The 15,748-nt window shown below is 36.1% G+C and overlaps 3 protein-coding genes across 3 annotated transcripts in view; 1 reads left to right on the forward strand and 2 right to left on the reverse strand.

Moving 5' to 3' along the window:
* LOC134852955 (voltage-gated hydrogen channel 1-like) overlaps nt 1-10,321 on the reverse strand; it is a 376,534-nt gene extending 366,213 nt beyond the window's left edge. Inside the window, exon 1 of the mRNA XM_063868883.1 lies at nt 10,310-10,321. The gene's annotated coding sequence lies outside the window, so the exon portion shown is untranslated. The remainder of the gene's footprint in view (nt 1-10,309) is intronic.
* Nucleotides 1,239-2,050, reverse strand: LOC134856767 (uncharacterized). The gene is made up of 2 exons (XM_063873038.1): nt 1,818-2,050; nt 1,239-1,535 (listed from the first exon to the last, which is right to left on the reverse strand). Exons 1-2 carry the CDS (start codon nt 1,956-1,958, stop codon nt 1,341-1,343), a joined length of 336 nt encoding a protein of 111 aa, XP_063729108.1. The 5' UTR covers nt 1,959-2,050; the 3' UTR covers nt 1,239-1,340.
* Nucleotides 7,256-11,501, forward strand: LOC134852876 (homeobox protein DLL-4-like). Its single transcript, XM_063868759.1, has 4 exons — nt 7,256-9,526; nt 9,688-10,013; nt 10,603-10,719; nt 11,015-11,501. Exons 1-4 carry the CDS (start codon nt 9,154-9,156, stop codon nt 11,420-11,422), a joined length of 1,224 nt encoding a protein of 407 aa, XP_063724829.1. The 5' UTR covers nt 7,256-9,153; the 3' UTR covers nt 11,423-11,501.
* Nucleotides 11,502-15,748: the final 4,247 nt, after the last annotated feature.

The following is a 15,748-nucleotide window of genomic DNA, read 5'->3' on the forward strand; positions in this document are numbered from 1 at the left end:
AATTGGGCTCATTAACAGATTTCCCGGTTCATGAGATAGTAGATTCCGCTGACGATTGCACTTCGACTCTCGACCCTACCAACAAACCTGGTAAAGTTCCTCCCACCATCCGACACTCTAGTAGAAATTTTGGTCCACCAAATTTTTACGGTCAAAGATATTTTATAGATGCCGTAGATAGATCTCAAGAAACCTCTGGCTCGGCAGTTAACCCCATCGTGATAGAAATAGACGATAACACCACTCATGATGCGGACAATATTGTGGCTCCGGCGGAGTTGATCCTAATTGACTCAGATTCACCATCTCCCGAACAAACCTCCACATCTTCAACTGATGAATCGCTAAGGATGGCAGTAGATAATTTCGGAGAACATTCAGAACTAGATAGTGAACTTTTTAATGCCGAACTTGAAAACTTTTTAAATGAGTATAGAAGCTGTAAACAATAATCATAATACCTATTTCTTTCTCGAGTACCTTCCACTTCACACACCGGTGCTAAACTGTATTTCAACAATTTTGAGTTGGAAGACCTAGCGTGCATAACTGTTAGGAACTCATCAATCCCTCGGAGTACTTATTCGTATATTTGCTCATCGCATTCCGCCTTCATAAAATCCATATCAGCCAATTTATCTAACTCCCGCGACCTGACACTTTTCCACCTATTAAACTGCGGTGATATTTTCGTTTGGATTTTCAACCCCTTACTTATCTTTTAGATCTTATCCGTTGGATACCGGATAACCTTAACCTCAAATCATTAGTGTATTACTTAGTGCTAGTGTTGGTGCTTTAGCTAATTTTTCTTTACTTATTCAGTAGTGCAAAAAAATCTTTTTTCTCTGTCACCAAAAGGGGGAGAAAGGACTCAGTCTCAGTTATTTCGTATTTTGTATTTTACTTACCGGGCACTAATTAAAATTTTTCCTGCTTAAAGGAATGTTGTGATTGCATCTTATTTTGCATTTATTGCAAACCTTATTTAGCTTAATTAGATTAGATAACAGGTCTCTCTTATATGACCTTCATTGGCCATTCTCTCCGACGGAGAGAATGATCTCTCATTGTTTTAATGTTTTAACTTACCGACTAATTCACTTTAATTCTTATTCTTTTTAATAGTTTTAACTTAGAATTAGCTACAACAAAGTAACATTTTATCAACGTTCGATTTTTTTTTTCGTTTTTCAGTATCTTTTTAGGGTAACATCGTTACACATTTGTAAAAGTCCTAAAACCCCATATTTATGTTTTTATTTCAAATCGATAAAATATAGTATCGAAAAATGTACTCTATCATAAATCAATTTCGCATCGCAACTAAATTGCGCAGCTTATTTATCAGATTTGCGGCATGTGACGAAGACACAGCAAGCACACATCGCGATAGAGAGCACTCCGACACAGGCGTAGAAGAGGATGAGATCGGCCTTGGATGGGAACTGGATGTGGATGTCCAGCTCACCCCACAAGTCTTTGATCTCCTGTCTCGGCTCTTCCAGCTCATCCCAGAGGCTCTCGAGGTGTTCCTATGAGCATATAGAACATTGAATTACCGTGAGTGAAAGCAATGAACAAATTTTCGATCTTGCTCTCAACTTTTTATTCAAGTTCTTAAAATCAAAATGGAACAGTGGATTTGTTCACATTATCGAGACGTGACTTGAAAATTATAAAAACGCTGTGGGTTCCTTTGCAGTATTTCTGAAATGTAATTACCCTGGCATAGATTCCTTTCAATAAGTTACCACTGCTTCAGGAATCCGTCAACAATGGCGAGGAATCCCGGTCATTGCAACGTAATGTTTTACCTGAGCCGAATCCAACAGATCCGTTTCGTTCTGAGCTGCGACTTCGGGGGTGGTGCTGGATGCACTGATGTTGGAAGTAGAAGCAAAAGCGACCAAGCTAAGAGAAAGAAGCACAAACATTGGCAAGTAGTGAGGAAACATTTTAAGCTTTAATTTTGTTTGGGATGATTTGACAAACTATAGAAGGATACGGAAGTTTCAGACTTAGATATTAATTAGCTGATCGAAATAAAAATGACTTCTCTCATTGGATATTTCTATACAGTGACATTTGGTATTTTGATGTGAAATTAGTTTTTTTTCTTTTTAGAGATATTTCTGGAGACGGCATTTGTTAATTAATTAGAATGATAAACATAGGACTGAATTCTTGGGTGGGGCAAAACGAACTCCAACAAAAATATTCGTCTCCTTTAATAAAAAACACACAATTTAGTTAAACGACAGATTAGTATGCGGCAAGTGGCAAAGTATTTGGGAAAATGCGTGAAAAAAATAGAACAAAATATGTGGGGGCCAACCATGCAAATATCTAGAGCGAAACTAAGAGGGACAAATTGTGCAACTAATTTCAAAAAGGGGCGAAGTGAATGAGGGGGGGGGGGGGGGGGGGGGGGGGAGAATGTCACGAAACAAAAAATAAAGGCAGAACCTTTTTAGTAAATTTCCAAAAATTAACATAATACCAAAAAAAGCACGACAGGTTGTCAGAATCTCCAGAAGTTTCCTCGAATAATTAATGACTAGACTTATGAGATTCTGCTGCCCTTGTTTAACTTCATCGATATCTCAAAAGAGTAACGGGTTTTTTTTTCAGAATACTCAACTTTTTGGGTATTTTTAACTTTTTTTTCTGATTAAATCATAGAATAATATAATCAAATCAGTGCTCAGAAGTGCTTTTATTTGTTTTTTTTTGCTAATCTTACTTTTTAATCTCAGAAAGCACACTTTCGTCAGCAGCGAATCAGATGATACGAAAAAGCGTTATAAAAATAAGCATAAAAACAAAATTGCCAGAGATTGGTATAGTAATGAAAAAGATTAATTTGCAATTATTACCACAAACTCACACCTGATAGCTCTCGTAAATGATTGTAATAACTCGATTAGCACTCGTCTCTGTTTTTGTTTGGGAAATTTAATTTCCAAACTGAACATTTCCAATCAATTACATCCCATATTTCCCTACTTTTCCTACTTGTTACTCGTCTTTTTAATACGCCACTAAGTTGTAATATTCTGTAATGATCCACATAAAATCATGAGAATAAGGGAGAATTTAATTTGGAACTTGACTTTTTCACTGATTGTTTTAGTCATCAGGTGTTCTGAACTTTTTTTGGAAAATTACCTTTAAAATTTAATTGACTTAACCGCTCTTAAAATAAACAAAATGAAGCAGCCATTAAAAAATCCGCTTATTTTGCTCAGAATTAATTTAAAATTTAGATCACTAATCATTTTACTAATTATTCAACAGCTTTTGTGGAAAACTTTGAGTCGATAATTAAAAATTGCTGTTCTATGAGTTGGCCGAACTCGTGGCGACATAACGTATAAATAATGAGCCCAAAGGAGGGAGATCTCAAAAGGTTATAATTTATAAAAAGTTATAATTGGTTAATCTGAAAATGCGCCGGCGCAGCAGAGAGCTCTGTTGTCTAGACCTCATTAGAATCTGAACAATATCCTCTAAATGTCCTCTTAATTTGGATAACAAAAACAAAACAGTTCAAGATCACCTTTTTCTGAGATTGTAAAGACTGAAGCCCTTTTAAGGCCTCTTGAAGACACAGTTCCATATTTTTCAAAAACCTCTGATGAATATTCTGATATTGGAAAATAAGGGGCAGTTCAGATAACGATCACGGCCGATTGAGGGCAAAAATGGGGGAATTTTTCCCAATTAAACTCGATAAGGAGCGGAAGAGTTGAAGTCTTTGGATTATTGCATAAATCATTTATTTTCCTTGTAGATTAAAATCTAAGTCAGCTACAATTATACTTTTTAAATGGCAATAATGATTCAATCAAATGTAATGTATCTTTTTCTGAAACTTTTTGAACATCGCGGCATACCATTGAGGCTCATCCCACCATTTCCTCGAAAGAAGGAACTTTCTATTCGAGTTTTTCTTCTGAACTGACTTTTTATACCTTTTGAAAGCTGGGTTTGTGTTTATAGCGAGGTGTGATATTAAAGCATTTCAACTGAGCTGGGTTCCGAAATAAACATTAAAAAATCTTATGTCGCGATATTTTTTGGCTTTTTTTCTGATGAACTTCATTCAATATTATCGCCCTTTCTTCAGGGAATATTAAAAAATTAACGATTCTTATTTACAGTAAACCTAAAACGGCATAGCTATTATTTGGGTTATTTGCAAAAAATCCTTGTTGTTAAGGATGATGAATAAATTGTCAAAAATTTTGTCGAAATTTTTTAGTTCCACCAAATTGATTTTCCGAGCTCCGCCAAAGAACTAAAAAGACCCTGTTTTGGCCAAATTTTCTGCGCCGCAGTCAAAATATGGAAAAAAAGACAAGCCAAAAAGGCGTTTTTAGGCACTTTTTTGCAAATTTTTGATAAAAAAATTACGTTTTTTCGGCGCGCGCTCCCTTTTAAAAATTAGTATTATTTGGCGTAATGGCGCTTTTTGGACAAAAATTTAGAGTACAGGAGAGCCGACAAGTTAAGTTCGTTCAAAAAAAAAAGAGTGACGCTAGAGTGACTTAAATTTTTCAGTTTCTTTCAGTTTTTTTTTTCTAATTTAATTGCCGTTAGAGTTAGAACATTCTACGTTGAAACATTCTTGCAGAGTAACTGGCTACCCTTGTTAGACGTAATTCGATGCTGCAACTCAAGGAAGAGCGGCGACGAAGTGTCAAAGTCTTCACCTCTCATTCGAAATTTGTCTTTCAATAGTTTCAAATGTAAATGATTTCTGTTCTGTTCACACTTGCATTTTGTTTTTAACTGATTGGGTCCTCACCGATAATGCGTTGTTGCCCCTCCAGCGGATTAAGGGGGGCGTAGGGCGGACACCCCCCACCCCCACTCCTGAGGGATTCGACCCTCTGCCGACCCAAGAAGGGTCCCCCCTTTGTTTTAATTTGAGATATTTATTTTTGGTTGACTGACCTTATAATTTTTCTAAAAGCGCCTCTGGTGCCAATATTTATTAATTCTGAGGGAGAAGCGCGCACCAAAAAAAAGGTTTTTCCGGTCGAAATTTTTAAAACAATGCCTAAAAACGTCATTTTTGGCCTGTTTTTTTTTGTGAATTTTGCCTACGGCGCGAAAAATTTGGCCCAAACAGTGTCTTTTTAGTGCTTTGGGAGAGCTCGGAAGTTCAATTTAGTTCAAGTTCGAGGCCACCATGATCTATGCTGTTTGTTTGAGTTTCAAGTGTTGGTCTTAATTACGGCGCTCAACAGCGGTTCTCCATAAAGATCAGAACTTCTCCGTAATGCGACAACTCGCACCAAAAGACAACTCGCAATAAAAGACAACTCGCAATATACTCAACGCTGTAGTCAAGCCAACGTGTTGCGAGCTTGCAACAGGTGGTAGGCCTTTATATGAAGTTTAGAGCCGGTTATCGCTGCAAAGCGGCGACGCGCGCGTGGCGCGCCCACCCGCGACCTTTAACCAAACTCAATATCGAGAAATATGAGAAAGGCTACGAATTTGGTGAGATGATCGAAAAATGTCGATTATTGGTCGAAGAAAACGAAACACGCGGAATTTGATCGAAGCGGTCGAGCACAATTTTTTGGCAGTGAAAGTCAAATTATATCCAAATTCGGTCGAGACCTCCAAAACACAAAGTGAACACCCCGATCCGGGCGATAGTTTTTCTGCTGCGTATAAGATGCGGTCAAAAAGAGTAGTGAGGATATTTTTAGCCAGAGAGTCAGAAAAATATGAAAAATTAGAATTTTTACACTCAATTTGCGCAAATTTTTGTTTTTAAGGAGAGTTTGGAAGATCAAACTGATCGACCTAAAATTTCACAAACTTTGAAAAAAAGTCGACTTCTGATTAAAACTCAAGATCAGCTCCTAGCTGGCACCGTTCGCTTATACATTCAAGAAGTACGACTGACGGTCGACAATATTGGCAGATGAAAAACAAACAGAGCGCTTTTATTGCAGTGCATTTGTTTACCAACAACCAGACACTGAACCGACAATTATCATATCTTTTGACCAACTTGACCTCTTCTCAAATTCGTCGCTCTCAGCATCTGTTTGGTAGTTCCAATTGTGCTAGTGTCAGTTTTCACTTGTCGCTTTGAGCGCCGACGGCCGTTTCATCATTTTGATTTTTGTTTCTTTGATAGTCTTAGTCTATCGTTTTTTAAACAAACTTTGGATATTAATTCAGTTTAGATATCTAACTTTGATTTTTTCAAAAGCCGCTTTTAAAAGGGATATGGATCAGTTTTAAAAACTCTGTTTTTTATAAGAACTCTTCGGTTTATGAGGTCAATTGATGAAATCATAACGAAGATATCTAACAAGAAATCTTCCTTACCAAACGTTTCTTATAAGAATCTTACAAGTTCTTACAAAATTTAGCTCTGAATTTGCTACAAAAAAAAAACGGAATTCTTCATACAAGAAAATAACAAAATAGAGAAAATTCCATAAAAATTTTAGAAGAGAATTTTTTGTAGGATGGTCGCAGCGCGCAGGCTGGGGTCTAGAACTGGACTGTGATCCGGTGTATTTTTGCGGAGGCGTTCAACAATGCCGAATTACAACAGTGCAGAAACTGAACACGGACGAAAAGATCATTTTTCAGCACTGTTGTACAAAAATTTATTTTTCGGCACTGTTGTACTTCGGCACTGTTGTACTAAACTTTCTTGTGCAACAATTGATGATTTTGGGAACTGTTTTCGGCGCTACCGAAAGTATAATCAATGTAAATGTTCATTCTTGTTATGATGGTCATAACATACCAAATGTTGTTTTTGCAAGTTAGTTTGTGGTTTTCAGTTTCAAAAGCCGCATCAGTCTGGGAGCCGGCCTGGTTTGGCGCAAATCAAGAAGTCTTAAGTTGCCGATTTGTCTAGATCTGCTGGAGATTCTCGACTCTGTGTGCTCTTTGCTGGTCAGTCTCGCGCGACGAAAGAGAATCGCAAAGAGCTGCTGAGTTTCACTTTTTGTAGTTTTATGAGTAGCAAAAGTAAACAAAACACAGGTAAGCTTATGATAATTGGTATTATTGTTTAATAATATGATGTAACCAATTTGCTGATTAGTAGTTTTTACTTGAACACTCTGTAATTATACTGATCAAATGAATTAATATTGCTATTAAGCAACACGATATCAGCATTTAATGATAGCCTGTCTCTAAATCGCCGTAATTGACTTCAAATTTTTCGTTATGAGCGTAAAACTTTTGAAAAGAGCGGCGCTGAGTGAATACTTTCGTCTGCCGACTGAGACTGTTCGCGACTAACTACTGGCGATCATCGGCTACCTGTCGGCCGGCCGGCGGAGACGCAGGCTCTGCATATCGCCGGACTTGCTGGACTGGCTATGATCTATCCAATGAACAGTCTTCATTTACGCTGTCTGACTCGAATCAAATCACATCATCAGAGAGTGAAGTAGAGTTTAATTAATCAATTTTACCTTAATTCAATCTCCATTTGTAAATTAATACATTATTGCTAATTAGTACTCTTCAAACTTGTGAAATTTTAACGTGCAAATTATATGTTTGCATAAAGTTATTGTGTTACAAATCCAATTATTGATTTTTTCAATTTGTCTTCTATTTTTCAAGTTGCAGTCCGTCTTCCTTCTTTTCCTTTGTTTGGCTTCCATAACAAGGAAATTGACTGAAATTCGATTTAATTGTGGTTTTTGAGTTATAACTTATTGAGTCAAGTATTTATAGCTACTTCAGTTACTTTTAGTATTTATATCTTGATTTAGTATTTTGCCGGCAATTTTTAATAAAAAAATTGTGTTTCTAACTTGCTCTCGCCTTTTCCATTGTTCAGACCGAGCTATCATGTCGCGACAATAGAGAGCCGAAATGGCATTTAGTCGAATGTCAGACAGTTATTTAGCTGAGTGACTGTTACATAATTTGGTGTTAATTGAGCACGGCTTGGCCAAAAGCGCCAACTTTATTAGCGAGAATTCTGCTCCGGTCATTTTTACTTTAAAAAGTCCCGTCACTTGCCGCTAAAAAGCTTTTCCACATTTTCTTCATTATTCCATTGCTCCACTTAGCCAAGTCAATCACGTTTTGTCGAATCGTGAGTTAATTTAGTGCTTCGAGTACCTGTGGTTTAATCAAATACTAAAAACTAAAAAGCACTTTACTCACTTTGAGCCGCATTCGAAATAATTTTGCCCAATTTATTGAACCAAATTGCTTCCCACTAAAATGCATTAATACAGTCTAAATACTCATCCCATCAGAGCTTTTAAGCAAGGAAAAACAAACAAACAATAAAAACAAATAAATGAGATAAAACTATAAACGCCGCATTCATTACTTCTTATTTACTAGAATATTCCCGCTCTGAAATTTTCATTAAATCCCTTTTTCATTCCCACTTTAGTCATTAAATCGGAAAAGTTATTTTGACTTTGGTCATTTATTTCACTCGATCGCTCTTTGGCATTTACTATTCCAATTATTTTAAGCAAAAAAATATTCATAATTTAAATTATATTGTTTTTTTTTGAAAAACTTTTTGATCTGGGCGTGTGCGCATTATCAAATTCTAAAAGATAGCAAACATTGGGAGAAGTTGACATTTACATTTCCAATTGATTGCAGCAAAAAGATTCATAATTTAATTTTGATTGTTATTTTTGGCGAACGAACTTTCTAATTTGGGCGTGTTCAGATAATCAAGTTCTACCAAATAGAGAATATTGGGAAAAATTGATTTCAATCAGTTGTATTTCCTTGACCAATCAAAAGAGGTCATCTACTTTCCAATCTCAGCACCCATCCAGATCTCATTGCGACATAATCTGAAAACTGTTCTCAGATTTGTAGGGACAAATTAACATTGAACTTCCCACCGAACACACCTGGTACTAAGTAGAATTCACCAGACCAATAGATAGCCGCTCTCATATATTCGCAATCATTTCCACCTCAGAACAATTTGAAAACAAGTGCTGAAAAATTGCTTCATTGTGTTTGCAGAAAAAAAGTTAACAGGAATTATTGAAAAACTTACTCAAAACCCAACAATTCTTTCATCGTCAAAAAAAGTCCTGATACTTTAGAAAGCTTCAAATACTCAACCTTGGCTAAATCGCGAAAGTTAGAATTTTGTTGAAAATGGATTCCAATAATATCTCCGAGATCGACACAGCCACAAACTCTACACCCGCAAAATCCATGAAATTTTCGATCAACTACCTCCTACAGAAAACTGAATCCACAGTGCAGCAACCCGAGCCAAATTCAGAGCAAGTCGAGTTTCCGATTTACAATCCGACAAGCGGAGCTCATCATTTAATGTCGCAGTTCGCCGGCGCCCACGCCACCGCTGGGTTCTACCGGCAAATCAGTCAGTTTGCGCCCCTCAATTCGTCTCTCCAGTCTTTGTTGGCGTCACAGGAGAGGGTTAAAGAAGAGGAAAAAAGAGTGAGCCCTCGGGAATGGGGGGATAAAATGGCGTACATGTCTCCTATGAAATCTCCCAACAAAGGTCAATAAAAGTTCTTCATTATTTGATCTTGACTCTTTTTGTAGAAATTCACAGTGAAAGGTTTAAATGAAGTTTTGATGAAATGTATACTTTTACCATTAGGCGTCGTAAGACTCGGAGAAGTAGATAAGTTCTTTATTGAAAGCATGTTTTCTTTTTAGGATGCAAGAGGTCATCTTCAGCTGACATGTGTTTGAACGTGCAGACATCGCAACAATCGCCAAAAGAAGATCTATCTCCCAACGATATCTTCGGAAAATCTCCGAGTCCATCCGACTTGAAGCACAGCCCTCCGAGGAGCAAACACTCACCGGGACTGTCGGGAACCCACATGCACCCGACTTCTAGGAAGCTCGGCAGGAACCCCAGAGTTCCGTTCTCGTCAGCACAAGTGGCTATTTTGGAGCAGAAGTACCAAGTGAAGCAGTACCTGAGTTCGATCGATGTAGCAGAATTGTCGACAATGCTCTCCTTAAATGACAGTCGAGTAAGTTTGATCAATTGACCATCGTTATTTGAGATACAGGGACTTGCCACATCCGAACGAGTTACCTTTGAAGTTGTATTAGAAAACAATAAACACCTGAAATCGCATCACTAAGGCATTATGAAAACAAAACTGGAATGGAACATTGTGATTGACATGCAAACTGTGAATAAAAAAACTGCAGTCTTTTTCTTCTGAATTCGATCATTATTTCAATAAAATGTCCCGCCCATTTTAAGTAAATAGATCCACTGATGCAATTATTACAAAAAAATTGTAACAAGTCAAACAGTTCTTTTAATAAGTTTCCAAAACATCACTGTCTACGTTAACAATCCCCCTCTTAAACAAACAAACAACAACTTATAAAATAATAACCAGCTGAAAAATTTTCCCGCTAAATAAATTTGCGGCTGGGGGGATGGTTTTTGTTTACATGGTTCAACATAACAAAAAAATAAACAGTAAACAACAATATATTTTGTGTAATATTGGTTGTTGATTCATTCAGTTCGCTATCTTCCTGTTTATCAGTCTTGTGAACTAATTCAGTTTGTTTTGTCTGCATATTTGTCTGTTGTCGTTTCAGGTCAAGATCTGGTTCCAGAACAGAAGAGCCAGAGCGAGGAAGGAACAGCAGATGGGCAAGAGTCTGTCGGCTTCTGCAAATCCAAATGTCACCATCACCAAAAACATGTCTGCCCAGGTACCTTACTTCTTATTATTTCATTCACACATTTTTTAAGTGGTTTTCACATTTTGGAAAATGCTATCCACTACAAGCTCTGTGAGAAAAACAACAGATATTTTGGATCTTGTTAGCTATCCCCCCCCCCCCCCCCCCCCTCCTTATTAGGACGGAAATAGTTAAAAGGAAATGCGTATGATTTTATAACTATGAAAAATGTCCAATCAACTCAAACAATGTTTTTGGATAGTTTTTTACCAGAAGCTTAGAAGGAAAAATGTGTACACGAGAATTGAACAAAGTTCGTTTTTAGCTTCAGAACTTGCAAACTCAACCGAATCGGCCAGCGGGTGGGAACGACGCATCAGCTCCCGGAAGCCAAGCTAGGTGGTCCCCTTCAATGCAATCTAATTTCAACCCACAATTCTCGTCCGCAAATGTCCACAACAATAATAACAACAACAACCACAACAATCATAATAACCCGATGAGACCTCAACTCAACTTACAACCCTTCTCGCCATTTCTGAGTTTCTGCAACCCGAATGCCAACCCAATGACGTCACAGCTATTGAGACCTCCTATTGGCCAGCTGCTAGCCAGTCACAACTCGTCTCACATTCCTCCCAATGCGTTTGCGTCATCTGCAATGAATCTTGCCGCTCAACTCATCCAAACTTCGCGTTCTGCGCAAAACTCGAATTTAGTTGACAGTAATTAAATAGAATAGAATTATTACGAATTTTATGTTCACCAAATGAAACAAAATTAGGTCCACTTTTAAACACTAAATTATACTATTCGATGGTTTATGTCAAATAAATAGTTTCAGAAAAAAATTTTCTACATTTTTTCTTAGTTAGTAAATTAAAAATTGCTGAAATTGAAACTGATAACTTTTCTCAATTAAAGTTTCTGATAAAAAAAAGCAAAGGAGTAGTTGGTTGCTGCATAATATACACAGAACGTGTTGACAGATTTTTAATATTTTTTTGTAAGACTTGGACAGTTTTCTTGGTAACGTGAGAGAACTGAAGTTCAGCTTCAAGACCAACAACAAAAATACAAAAAATAGTTATAAGATTACAACTGCTGTATATCAGGGCAAAGTCACGAATGTTCCGACTGTCCCTTGTTTGGTCTCCAGATAAATTATAAATTTTGGACTGCCAAAATATCAAATATAAAGTCTCAAATCCTGAGTCGTAACATTACGAGGTCAAACTGTGCATTGGATAGGCGCAAAATTTTGTATCTGTATGTTCCTGGATTCCAGAGACAAGTATTTAAACATGTTCCAAAATGTATGTGGATTCCACTTACAAAATTTACGTGGATTCCGCGTACATATACTTGTAACGTTAATTTTGTCGGCACATTTATTTTGTTGCGGATTCCGCAACAAGCAAATATAGCTAGTTGTTCTGGATTCCGCAACTGTGAGTGGATTCTGAAAAATGTAAGTGGAATCCACTATTGTAAGTGGAATCCGCAAAATTTGTAAGCGGAATCCGCAAACTGTAAAGGAATTCAGAAACTTGCTTATTACTGAACTTGCATATGCACTTGCGGAATTTAAAAGCAAGGGCTTAACCATTGACAGCGGAATCCACAAAAAAACTTTAAAACATTGGTTAACTAAATCGATGGATGTCACACTTTAGTATTTGCAAGCATTTTTTGGGATCATAAATTTGTAAACACAACACCGATTAAGTTTATTGGGTTATCTCCGTAATTGGGTTAATTCAATATTGGGTTGACATATCGCCAAATTAGGTCAGTATTTGAGATTCAGTAATTAAGATTCAGTATTTTGGATTTTGTAATTGAGACTCAGTATATGGGAGCGTGAATTCAATTCATTTTGTTCACAGGGAGTAAATATAGTCTTGAAAATGATGCCTTTTTAAACTATGTTCTGGTTTCGCATTTTGAAAATATTTCAAAATGGCCAAATTAAAACTTTTTATTTGAATGGCTTGAAATGAACTGATGAATAAGTTTACAGGAATTCAAATTGATGACAGGAGTTGTGATCGAAGTTGACCTCTGTAGGAAGTGAGATTGAAGCTAAGTATGTTTGACAGGATTGAGATGATATCGAAGTTGCGTATGTTCGACAGGATTTGAGATCGAAATTAGGTGTTTGACAGGAAATGAGATCAAACATTTGGCATTCCAACTAGTAGCTGATCAACTTAGTTATTAAAAAATATAGTTTTAAAACACTACACATACATATATGTAAACGGAACCCGCACACAAAACGCGGATTTGACTTACAGTTTGCGGATTCCACTTACAATTTGGGGATTCCACTTACAGATTGCGGATCCCACTTACAGATACGGACTCCGCAACAGCTCAATTCAACTATACATATGTCTCGTTATTTGTGTGTGGATTCCACAAATTGTTCTGGATTCCGCAAGTTCCCCTATCTTTTGAGCGATTTTGAACGGTACAGTGTTTTAGGTATTTGTTTGTGGAATCCAAAACAGCAAGGAAGATCAGAGAAAAGTAGCAGTGTTGCGGATTCTGCGACAAATCTTATTTAGGCCTGTTGCGGAATCCGCTTACAATGCACAGAATGAACGAATTGGCCTCGTAATGAAACTTCAATTTGGAACAATTTTCAATCATTATAATAACATTCACAAGCCCTGAATGTTCTGACTGCGTTTTGAGGTTTATGGAGCAGTATTAACATAAAAAAAATTAAATGTAAAAACATAAATTGAAAAAAAAGATCTAAAGTATGAGTTTTTTTATGAAATCATCCCCCCACACGCCATATAAAGTACAAAAGAATAGATTTCGCTCATTGTAATAAATCAATTATGGCAAATAGGCTTCCTTCAACCAATTTGGAACGCTTTCTAATACGGGTTAAATCTCCGCTTACGCGTTAATAGCGCGAAATATATCGCGCGTTAATTGTCCCAAATTGGCCAAAATGGCAATATTTAAACCCCCGTAATTTCACGAAAAATGATCACAGGTTAAATATCTTTTCAAATTTAAGCTCATGACAACAATACCTTTTGAATGAGATTTAAAAATTCCGTCAAAACTGGCTTCTTAAAATGTCAAAATTTGTCTGAAAAAAAAACCCACCCGAGCACAAATATTCCGTTACTTTCGTATCGAAAGTCGGAACAAAAGTAGGGATAATTAAAAAATTAACAAAAGTACAGGCTTAAAATACCTAACAAAAGTGAAAGCAGATAGCTGCATTTTTGCCAAGTACCAAGTAAAAAGAAAAGCAGCTAGCTTTTTTTTTGAGATTTGGAAATTTGAAATTTTTGAATTTTGGCATTTATAGTTTTGATGTGAAGTGATTATCTCGTATAGCGAATTAGACTTATAATGACGTAAACAGACTTTTTTTGGGTTAGCAAGTTGTTTAACAAAATCAGTTGAATCATATAAATTAATTGTAATGAATTCGATTCGGTAAGTTTTCTGGTACACTCGTCTGGAGGTGATCAAAAAGCTTGGATCGGTACAGATACATTGCTGTTTTCAATTATCCGGACAAAATGAACAAAACTTGAGTTTTCAAACACGTTTTTCTCAAATTGGGTTAACATTAGACAAAAGTGAAGAGAACAAAAGTTGCTTAGAATTTCATCAGAATTAATATGGTGTAATTTTTCTCCGAAATTCTCAATCAAAATTTTGACCCGAAAATGGTTCACTTTTTTTTTTCTTCAAATAATCAAAATTACGCTGAAATTACTTCGTTAATTGATAAAAAGTATATAACACAAGAAGCCTATTACACAGCCCTAAAAAATTCTAGAAGGGTAAATCTCCAAAAACCTGTATAAGAGAAAGTATTTTTGCTTCTAGTCAAGAAACGTGATTTTTACTTCAGAAAACCCAGAACCTCTGTTTGAAAACAAATTTAAACAATTTGCAAATTTTTGGAGATTTGACCCTTCCTAAACTTTGTTGGCTGTGTGATAAGCTTCTTGTGATATATTTTTCTTATCAATTAACAAAGTAGTTTCAGAGTAATTCTTGATTAATTGAAAAAAGCCGAAATGACCCATTTTTGGGGTAAAATTTTGGTTAAGAGTTTCTCAGCAACTTTTGTTCTCTTCACTTTTTGTCTAATCTTAACCCAATTTGAGACAAACAAGTTTGAAAATTCAAGTTTTGTTCGTTTTGTCCGATCAATTTAAATCAGCACTGTAGTAAAATCGAAATTGGCCAGAAACTGTTTTTTTTTCAACCCGGAAATATTTCGTTTAAAAAAAAGTTAGTCTGAGTCTTTTTCGTTTTGTTTTTATTATGTTAACTGTAATATCAGAAACTATTGTGCTTTGAGTAATTTTCATTTCAATTGAGATGGTTTCAATTTATTCCGGGTAATTTGCAATTTTAGCAGATTTGATTCAATGTTATTTTCTTTTTCTTTTCCACTCAAAAGCTAATTTGACCTCAAATGTCTCGATTTATGTTCAATCGGTATGTGTCAATTGGTATCCTAATTTTTCGACATTTGAAAGGAAAGTAAATTTTAAAACTTTTGTGAGGTTTCGAAGGGGGGCGTCAAGATTTCATGTTTAGAATTTACTGTACATGTTTTCCACAAATAGAACATCAATCTAGACAAAATTTTTAAATTTCCAATTGTGGTTTTTTCCTTTTTTAGCGTGTTGCTGACTTAGAGGTTTTTTTTCTATCTTCGGTCTGCAAGCTTGAAATCTTATTTTTTTGTGGTATCAGAAATGGTGCGAATTTCCACATTTCGCCTCTTGGTGAACTTCATTTATGTTGCAGATTTTGGCTACACTTGCCTTTAGCAAGGAGGGTACTGCAACTGGGTAGAAGACTTACACTTTACTTTAATATTGAAATCCAATTGCTAACAAAGATATCCGGTTACTGTGCAAGTCGCAGAGAATGTTCTGACCATAATCTTTTTGAAAAAACTACCAGATAAAACTTTTTTTTCAAATTAGTTTTTCTGCGTGGGGTGATAAAAAAATTGATGTGAAACTATCTTCTAGAGATATTTGCACTCTTATTAGTA

Source organism: Symsagittifera roscoffensis, chromosome 1 (genome assembly GCF_963678635.1).
Source record: "Symsagittifera roscoffensis chromosome 1, txSymRosc1.1, whole genome shotgun sequence".
NCBI lineage: Eukaryota > Metazoa > Xenacoelomorpha > Acoela > Convolutidae > Symsagittifera > Symsagittifera roscoffensis.